At 42.1% G+C, this 10534-nt stretch overlaps 1 protein-coding gene across 1 annotated transcript; it reads right to left on the reverse strand.

Annotated features, from left to right (window-relative positions):
• Nucleotides 1–287: 287 nt before the first annotated feature.
• On the reverse strand, nucleotides 288–10534 carry LOC129844849 (gastrula zinc finger protein XlCGF17.1-like). The gene is made up of 2 exons (XM_055913006.1): nucleotides 10468–10534; nucleotides 288–1147 (listed from the first exon to the last, which is right to left on the reverse strand). The coding sequence occupies exons 1-2, from the start codon at nucleotides 10532–10534 to the stop codon at nucleotides 339–341; spliced, it is 876 nt and encodes a 291-aa protein (XP_055768981.1). The 3' UTR covers nucleotides 288–338.

Here is a 10534-nt window from a genome sequence, read left to right on the forward strand (position 1 = left end):
ACCAACGTGGTAAACAGCTAGCTACATTGTGATTCCAGTGGGTCACCAACGTGGTAAACAGCTAGCTACATTGTGATTCCAGTGGGTCACCAAAGTGGTAAAAGTAACACAATTCTTTTTTGTTAGTCACTTTTTGTTAAATCACATAAATAGTAACTCTTTCAATACAGAGCCTGGATTTTTTTCCCTGAGGGTAAAATCAATTGAACAGGGGGCAAACATTTAGGGTTCTACATTGACATTCATTAAAATACTAAAACATTCTACATTGTGACATCATTAAAATAATCCTACTACAATGTTAAAATAATCTTCATTGTGACATTATTTAATTGATATCATGAAAAAACTCCTTCATGTATTTTCTGATGTTTGATCAGAGATCTTTTACCAGAGTATCTCTTCCCACATTGACCACAGCTAAAAGGTTTCTCTCCTGTGTGTGTTCTCTGGTGCACTGTCAGATCACTAGATTGACAAAAACTCTTCCCACATTGATCACAGCTATAAGATTTCTCTCCTGTGTGTGTTCTCTGGTGTAAAGTCAGAGAGCCAGATGCAGTAAAACTCTTCCCACATTGACCACAGCTATAAGGTTTCTCTCCTGTGTGTGTTCTCTGGTGTGCAGTCAGCTGGCCAGATTGACAAAAACTCTTACCACATTGATCACAGCTATAAGGTTTCTCTCCTGTGTGTGTTCTCTGGTGCACTGTCAGATCACTAGATTGACAAAAACTCTTCCCACATTGATCACAGCTATAAGGTTTCTCTCCTGTGTGTGTTCTTTGGTGTGCAGTCAGAGAGCCAGATGTAGTAAAACTCTTCCCACATTGATCACAGCTATAAGGTTTCTCTCCTGTGTGTATTCTCTGGTGCACTGTCAGATCTCTAGATGCACCAAAACTCTTCCCACATTGACCACAGCTATAAGGTTTCTCTCCTGTGTGGATTCTCTGATGAATTTTAATGTCTGATGAGGAGGTGAATCTCTTCCCACCGTCAGAGCAGCAGCGAGGTTTCTTCCCTGTGGATCTCTGCAGGTGTTTATTGAGGTGTTCTGATCTGGAGAGACTCTTCTCTGCCTCGTCAGCATCATAAGGTTGTTGAGGCTCCCCAGAGGATCCACGATAGTCCCGTATCTCTCCTGTGTGAACAACAAAGTCAGATGATTAAAGGCCCACAACAGTGGAAATCCACTGTAAAAGGTGATGCCAACAGCGTAGCCATGATGTTGTACAACAATTGACGTCTGTAATGAATGTTAAAATTATTTGACAATTGTCTTAAAATGAGCAAGAATAGTCATATTTTAGTAGTAACATTGATGATTGTAGGCTAGAAATAAGTTATTCATGTTGTTGAAACTAAGCACTGTGCCAGACGACTTTTGGTCTCCAATATAGGCCCCTTTCTGAGTTTAATAAAATTGCGGCACGAGGGCGATGCACATGCAATTTGGTTGTATAAACTCCTCCCTGCTAATGAGGAAACTGATAGTTATGGATGTAGTATATCTGTCTGGAGCAAAACTGGTGAGCAAAGATTTTAGTTTTTCACAGTGTATTCTGAATGTGAATGGGGGAAAACTCAGGGGAGTGCATTTCACACTACTTTGGATTATAATTGTAAGGCTCGTTTGAATGTCCTGTGTAATATAATGTTTGCTACAGTATTTAGAAATATGTTTAATTATTGAAGAATCGCGTTAATGACAGTATCTATTTGGGTGTTGTCAATAAAGTTATGATTTTTTAAATGTATTTTTAATTACATTTTTCCCCCACCTTTATTTAACCAGGTGTCCAGTTGAGAACAAGTTCTCATTCACAACTGCGACCTGGCCAAGAAAAATCAAAGCAGTGCGACAAAAAAACAACACAGAGTTACACATGGGATAAACAAAAGTACAGTCAATAACACAATAGAAAAATCTATATACAGTGTGATGGAGTAAGGAGGTAAGGCAATAAACAGGCCATGCTATGGGTGGGTGTTGCTATGGTGACCAGTGAGCTGAGTTAAGGCGGAGCTTTACCTAGCAAAGACTTATAGATGACCTGGAGCCAGTGGGTTTAGCGATGAATATGTAGCGAGGACCAGCCAACGAGAGCATACAGGTCGTAGTGGTGGGTGGTATATGGGGCTTTGGTGACAAAACGGATGACACTGTGATGGACTGCATCCAGTTCGCTGAGTAGAGTGTTGGAGGCTATTTTGTAAATGACATCGCTAAAGTCAAGGATCGGCAGGATAGTCAGTTTTACGAGGGTATGTTTGGCAGCGTGAGTGTAGGAGGTTTTGTTGTGAAATAGGAAGCATATTCTAGATTTAATTTGGGATTGGAGATGTTTAATGTGAGTCTGGAAGGAGAGTTTACAGTCTAACCAGACACCTAGGTATTTGTAGTTGTCCACATATTCTAAGTCAGAACCGTCCAGAGTAGTGATGCTAGTCGGGCGGATGAGGGCAGCGATCGGGTGAAGAGCATGCATTTAGTTTTACTAGCGTTTAAGAGCAGATGGAGGCCACGGAAGGAGAGTTGTATGACATTGAAGCTCATTTGGAGGTTTGTTAACACAGTGTCCACAGAAGGGCCAGATGTATACAGAATGGTGTTGTCTGCGTCGAGGTGGATCAGAGAATCACCCGCAGCAAGAGCGACATCATTGATATATACAGAGAAAAGAGTCGGCCAGAGAATTGAACCCTGTGGTACCCCATAGAGACTACCAGAGGTCCGGACAACAGGTCCTCCGATTTGACACACTGAACTCTATCTGAGAAGTAGTTGGTGAACCAGGCGAGGCAGTCATTTGAGAAACCAAGGCTGTTGAGTCTGCCGATAAGAATGTGGTGATTGACAGAGTCGAAAGCCTTGCCTTAACCTTTATCACTAGACACCTCATAGTGAGCTACAGGTAGGAATCAGCAATGAATCCCAATAATGAGACACCTCTGGGGAGGGGTGTCAGCAACATAAAAAAAAAAATTTTGATACACTGCCGATTTTGCAGGTTTTCCTACTTACAAAGCATGTAGAGATCTGTAATTTTACACTTCAACTGTGAGAGACGGAATCTAAAACAAAAATCCAGAAAATCACATTGTATGATTAAGTAATTAATTTGCATTTTATTGCATGACATAAGAATTTGATCACCTACCAACCAGTAAGAATTCCGGCTCTCACAGACCTGTTAGTTTTTCTTTAACCTGTTTGGCGTGCAAGTCCGACGTCGGTACACTTATGACAACAGCAGAGTGCAGGGCGTGAAATTCAAAAGATATTTTTTTTAAATATTTAACTTTCACACATTAACAAGTCCAAGACACCAGATGAAAAGGTACACATCTTGTGAATCAAGCCAACATGTCCGATTTTTTAAATGTTTTACAGGGAAGACACAATATGTAAATCTATTAGCTAACCACGTTAGCAAAAGACACCACTATTTTTACTCCATCAGTTTTTTACTCCATCAGTACAAATTCGACCAAATAAAGATATAAATAGCCACTAACCAAGAAACAACTTCATCAGATGACAGTCTGATAACATATTTATTGTATAGCATATGTTTTGTTAGAAAAATGTGCATATTTCAGGTATAAATCATAGTTTACATTGCAGCTACAGTCAGAAATTGCACCGAAAGCAGACAGAAAAATTACAGACCCCAACGCCAAATAACTAAATACTCATCATAAAACATTTCTGAAAAATACATAGTGTACAGCAATTGAAAGACAGGCATCTTGTGATTCCAGACAATATTTCCGATTTATTAAATGTTTTACAGCGAAAACAAAATGTAGCGGTATATTAGCATAGCCACAATAGCCAGAAACACTTGGGCGCCCACGACCAGTTCACATGCACGAAATAGCATCATAAATTGTTTCTTACTTTTGGTGATCTTCCGTCAGAATGTTGGACAAGGTGTCCTTTGTCCAGAACAGTCGTTGTTTGGATCTGGAATGGCAAATTTCTCTCTTCATTTAGCATGGGCACTTGCCAAGTGGCACGGATCTCTCCAACGTAAACAAAGTCAGAGAACGGAACACGGCAAAACTCCCGAAAAAATTTCAATAATCTGATTAAACTATTTTGTAAAAACATACTTTACGATGATATGGTCACATGTATCAAATAAAATCTAAACCGGAGATGTTAGTCGTCCATAACGACAGCTAAACAGAAGGCAAATCCATGTCCCCTTCCGCGCGCTCCAGAAACAGGAAATGGACGGTCACGTCATACAAAGAGCTTTAATTCCACCTCAGATCAAGATAAACACGAAATTTCTTCTCTCACCGCATCTTGACAACCAGGGGAAGGTGTATGAAGTGTACGTAGACTCTTACGTATCATGCCCATGTATAGGCAGGAAGTTGAACAGAGCATCGATTTCTGACATTCCACTTCCTGGTCAGGAAATGTGCTGCAGAATGAGTTCTGTTTCACTCAGAGAAATAATTCAAACGGTTTTAGAAACTAGAGAGTGTTTTCTATCCAATAGTAATAATAATATGCATATTGTACGAGCAAGAATTGAGTACGAGGCCGTTTGAAATGGGCACGATTTAACTGGCTACTCAATACTGCCCCTTGCAGCCATAAGAAGTTAAGAAGCCCTCCTGTTCCCCACTCATTACCTGTATTAACTGCACCTGTTTGAACTCGTTACCTGTATAAAAGACACCTGTCCACACACTCAATCAAACAGACTCCAACCTTTCCACAATGGCCAAGACCAGAGAGCTGTGTAAGGACATCAGTGATAAAATTGTAGACCTGCACAAGGCTGGGATGGGCTACAGGACAATAGGCAAGCAGCTTGGTGAGAAGGCAACAACTGTTGGCGCAATTATTAGAAAATGGAAGAAGTTCAAGATGATGGTCAATCACCCTCTGTCTGGGGCTCCATGCAAGATCTCACCTCGTGGGGCATCAATGATCATGAGGAAGGTGAGGGATCAGCTCAGAACTACACGGCAGGACCTGGTCAATGACCTGAAGAGAGCTGGGACCACAGTCTCAAAGAAAACCATTAGTAACACACTATGCAGTCATGGATTAACCTGTTGAGGCTAGGGGGTGCTGTTGTCACTATTTCTGGAAATCGTGTAATTTTTAAACGGCTTCCTACTCAATTCTTGCTCGTACAATATGCATATTATTATTATTATTGGATAGAAAACAGTCTCTAGTTTCTATAGCCGTTGAAATTTTGTCTCTGAGTGGAACAGAACTCATTCTACAGCAATTTCCCTGACATGGAGTCAGATTTCACACATTTTGGCCCCTGATCTGGAGTCAGTTTAAAGGCCACTGTGAACGCTATGAGCATACAGACACTGCTTACGTCTTCCCCTGGATGCCTTTACGTGATGACGCTTTGAATGGCGTCGATTGCGCAATCACAGCCACTATAAATGAAAAAAACCTGTAGGTAGGAACTCTTTTCCAGATGCGTCGGGCGCGCGGTGGACACTGACCCTGCTCTTTTTCCAAGCATTAGTGTAGCCAGTTATATTTCTCCGGTCATCTTTCTACTCGTTATAGGAGTTAAAAACATCACAAGGTAGCTAATTTAAACCGTTTTATAGCAATTTATATCCGTTTAGTGCGATTTTGGGACATTTATTTCTGAGACACTGTGAATCTCTGGGCACGGTTCCAGTTCATGCCGAACGCAATGGGCATTTCTACATGGCAAGAGGACAGCTTTCGACCAAAAGACGATTAGACCCAAGAAAGGATTCTTTGCCCAAGATTCTGATGGAAGAACAGCTCAAAGTAGGAACAATTTATTATGATAAATCGTGTTTCTGTCGAAAAATGTTAATCGCTTATGACGCCATCTTGTTAGACATAGCTTCGCTTGGCGCAAACTGTATTGAAAAGTAAGGATAATTTAAAAAATGTAAATCAGCGATTGTATTAAGAATTAAATTGTCTATCAATCGCTGTCCACCCTATATTTTTTAGTCACGTTTATGAGTATTTATGTATACGACTAGATCACTGTCTAATATGGCGCACGACATTGTCTGACCAGCTGGGCAACTTTTGTCATTGTCTAACCATGATTTTGGTGGCTAAATATGCACATTTTCGAACAAACTGTATATGGATTGTGTAATATGATGTTACAGGAGTGTCATCGGAAGAATTCTGAGAAGGTTAGTGAAAAAATTAATATATTTTGGCGATGTTTACGTTATCGCTCTCTTTGGCTAGAATCAATGCTCTGGTAACGTTTGCATATGTGGTATGCTAATATAACGATTTATTGTGTTTTCGCTGTAAGACACTTAGAAAATCTGAAATATTGTCTGTATTCACAGGATCTGTGTCTTTCGATTAGTGTATGCTGTGTATTTTTACGAAATGTTTGATGATTAGTAATTAGGTAAACACATTGCTCTATGTATTTATTCTAGTCCATTTGTGACGGTGGGTGCAATTGTAAACTATGACATCTACCTGAAATATGCACATTTTTCTAACAAAACCTATCCTATACCATAAATGTTATCAGACTGTCATCTGATGAGGTTTTTTCTTGGTTAGTGGCTATCAATATCTTAGTTTAGCCGAATTGGTGATAGCTACTGGTGTTGGTGGACAAATAAAAGATGGTGTCTTATGCTAATGTGTTTAGCTAATAGATTTACATATTTACATATTGTGTCTTCCCTGTAAAACATTTTAAAAATCGGACATGTTGGCTGCATTCACACGATCTGTGTCTTTCATTAGCTGTATTGGACTTTAATGTGTGAAAGTTAAATATTTAAAAAAAATATTTTTTTTGAATTCCGCGGCTCTGCCTTTTCAGTGGGGGTGGGGGGGGGGGTGCCGCTAGCGGCACCCCAGTCCTAGACAGGTTAAAATCCTGCAGCGCACGCAAGGTCCCCCTGCTCAAGCCAGCGCATGTCCAGGCCCGTCTGAAGTTTGCCAATGACCATCTGGATGATCCAGAGGAGGAATGGGAGAAGGTCATGTGGTCTGATGAGACAAAAATAAAGCTTTTTGGTCTAAACTCCACTCGCCGTGTTTGGAGGAAAAAGAAGGATGAGTACAACCCCAAGAACACCATCCCAACCGTGAAGCACGGAGGTGGAAACATCATTTTTGGGGATGCTTTTCTGCAAAGGGGACATGACGACTGCACCGTATTGACGGGAAGATGGATGAGCCCATGTATTGCGAGATCTTGGCCGACAACCTCATTCCCTCAGTAAGAGCATTGAAGATGGGTCATGGCTGGGTCTTCCAGCATGACAACGTCCCGAAACACACAGCCAGGGCAACTAAGGAGTGGCTCCGTAAGAAGCATCTCAAGGTCCTGGAGTGGCCTAGCCAGTCTCCAGACCTGAACCCAATATACAATCTTTGGAGGGAGCTGAAAGTCCGTATTGCCCAGCGACAGCCCCGAAACCTGAAGGATCTGGAGAAGGTCTGTATGAAGGAGTGGGCCAAAATCCCTGCTGCAGTGTGTGCAAACCTGGTCAAGAACTACAGGAAACGTATCTCTGTAATTGCAAACAAAGGTTTCTGTACCAAATATTAAGTTCTGCTTTTCTGATGTATCAAATACTTATGTCATGCAATAAAATGCAAATGAATTACTTAAAAATCATACAATGTGATTTTCTGGATTTTTGTTTTAGATTCCGTCTCTCACAGTTGAAGTGTACCTATGATACAAATTACAGACCTCTACATGCTTTGTAAGTAGGAAAACCTGCAAAATCGTCAGTGTATCAAATACTTCTTCTCCCCACTGTATAGTGTTTTATGACAAACCTTTTTTACAAATACGTCAAGACACCAACTTAGACTTTACAGTGAAATGCTTTACTTACAAGCCCTTAACCAACAGTGCAGTTCAAGAAGAAGAAAACGTTTACCAAGTAAAATAAAAAGTAATAATAAAAAGTAACACAATGAGAATAACAATAACGAGGCTATATACAGGGGGCACCGGTACTGAGTCAGTATGGAGGCTATATACAGGGGGCACCGGTACCAAGTCAGTGTGGAGGCTATATACAGGGGGCACCGGTACCGAGTCAGTGTGGAGGTTATATACAGGGGGCACCGGTACCAAGTCAGTGTGGAGGCTATATACAGGGGGCACCGGTACCGAGTCAGTGTGGAGGCTATATACAGGGGGCACCGGTACCAAGTCAGTGTGGAGGCTATATACAGGGGGCACCGGTACTGAGTCACTGTGGAGGCTATATACAGGGGGCACCGGTACTGAGTCAGTGTGGAGGCTATATACAGGGGGCACCGGTACCGAGTCAGTGTGGAGGCTATATACAGGGGGCACCGGTACTGAGTCAGTGTGGAGGTTATATACAGGGGGCACCGGTACTGAGTCAGTGTGGAGGCTTTATACAGGGGGCACCGGTACTGAGTCAGTGTGGAGGCTATATACAGGGGGCACCGGTACTGAGTCAGTGTGGAGGTTATATACAGGGGGCACCGGTACCGAGTCAGTGTGGAGGCTATATACAGGGGGCACCGGTACTGAGTCAGTGTGGAGGTTATATACAGGGGGCACCGGTACCGAGTCAGTGTGGAGGCTATATACAGGGGGCATCGGTACTGAGTCAGTGTGGAGGCTATATACAGGGGGCACCGGTACCGAGTCAGTGTGGAGGCTATATACAGGGGGCATCGGTACCGAGTCAGTGTGTAGGGTTACAGGCTAGTTGAGGTTAATTTATACATGAAGGTGGGGGCGTAGTGACTATGCACAGGTAACAAACAACCAGTGAGTAGCAGCAGTGCACAAAAGGGAGGGGGGGGGGGGGGGGGGGGGGGGTCAATGTAAATTGTCCGGTGGTGATTTTACGAATTGTTCAGCAGTCTTATGGCTTGGGGGTAGAAGCTGTTGAGGAGGCTTTTGGTTCTAGACTTGCTGCTGCGGTACCACTTGCCGTGCGGTAGCAGAGAAAACAGTCTATAACTTGGGTGACTGGAGTCTCTGACAATTTTGTGGGCTTTCCTCTGACACCGCCTATTATATAGGTCCTGGATGGCAGGAAGCTTGGCCACAGTGATGTACTGGGCCGTTCGCACTACCCTCTGTAGCGCCTTAGGGTCAGATGGCGAGCAGTTGCCATACCAGGCGGTGATGCAACCGGTCAGGATGCTCTCGATGGTGCAGCTGTAGAACCTTTTGAGGATCTGGGGACCCATGCCAAATCTTTTCAGTCTCCTGAGGGGGAAAAGGTTTTGTTGTGCCCTCTTCATGACTGTCTTGGTATATACCCACGTGGGTGATTGAAAGATGAACTGAGGTCCACACTCCAGTCCAGTTGATGGTGGTAATGCACCTTAAAGTTGGTTTCCAACCGCCATATAAAGTCCAAAGAAGAAAAAGAAGCCTAAAGGAAGGTGAAATTACGAGAAACTAATTTGGTTTACCTTTTGGGGCGTCACGACTTGTTACTTATTTTGATGTGATATGAAAGTATTGTGTGAAATTATTCTGAATTGATATGAAAGTACAGCGATTTATGTTTCTAGAAATGTATTGCAATTGAGAATCTATTCACATTTAGATGGAATATTTGACAATTTTAGCTGCCAGAGCCAGTCTACCTCTGAAAATAACATACAGTCCTTGAACCTTGAGGAGTAACGGGGGCAGCAATCAGCAGTAGAAACAATAACAAAGCGTACTCCCTGCCTGTTTCGATAAAAAGCTGAGGGATGGTGCTGGAGAAATGCAACCATTCTTGATATCAACATTCTAGTTATAACCATGTTTTGAGGATATACAGTGTTTGTTTATATTTACTGATAAACATTGGAGTAAAATAAATGCTTATATTTTGGGTTCTGATGGGGTACAACAGTTGAACTAAGCTCATGAGGCATTTATAAGGGAATTCTTCAAGAAACAATGGGTACATATCATTAATGTATAAGTCCCAAAATGGATGTAACAACTGCTGATTGCCCCTTTAAGACTACATATTGGGCTAATCTAATAGGAGATATTGAGGACTACAGTATTTCAGGCATTGTCATTGGATGCATTTGATCAATTGTTAACGTTTTGTTGATGGTCCACTCTTGATGTTCTACACGTTACAGTGTAGCTTCAGCCATTCCTACAGAACAACATTAAAGTGTAGAACCCCTTTACTGCATATTGGTTCAACGACTGCAGAGACGGTACTTACTTGTGTTAAACGCATCTCCAACCTCCTCTTCTTCCTCCAATGTGACAGTAATCTCCCCCTCCTCTTTCACACCAAAAACTACATCCTCCTCTTTCTCATCTTCCTCCTCTTTAACTCTGAACGCGTCTTCCTCTTCTTTCACTGAAACGTCTTTCTCTTCTTCTTTCACTGTAACAGCCTCACCCTCTACTTCTTGTTTTACTGTGACATCCTCTTCTTCCTCCTCCTCTTTCACGTTAATGTTCAGCCACAGACCTCCTTTCTCCGTCCAGCAGACCTTATCCTCTTCTTTAACAAGAGGGGAGAAGTTTATGGAGCTCAT

The sequence above is a fragment of the Salvelinus fontinalis genome, unplaced genomic scaffold (assembly GCF_029448725.1).
Source record: "Salvelinus fontinalis isolate EN_2023a unplaced genomic scaffold, ASM2944872v1 scaffold_0241, whole genome shotgun sequence".
In the NCBI taxonomy this organism is placed as follows: Eukaryota; Metazoa; Chordata; class Actinopteri; order Salmoniformes; family Salmonidae; genus Salvelinus; species Salvelinus fontinalis.

Excerpts from the sequence above, each read along its gene's own strand:
- LOC129844849 (XM_055913006.1), bottom strand. The coding sequence starts at position 10,534 with ATGAGCTCCATAAACTTCTCCCCTCTTGTTAAAGAAGAGGATAAGGTC. Across the intron at positions 1,148-10,467 it reads CTGCTGGACGGAGAAAGGAG|CAGGAGAGATACGGGACTAT; the intron begins GTCTGTGGCTGA and ends TTGTTGTTCACA.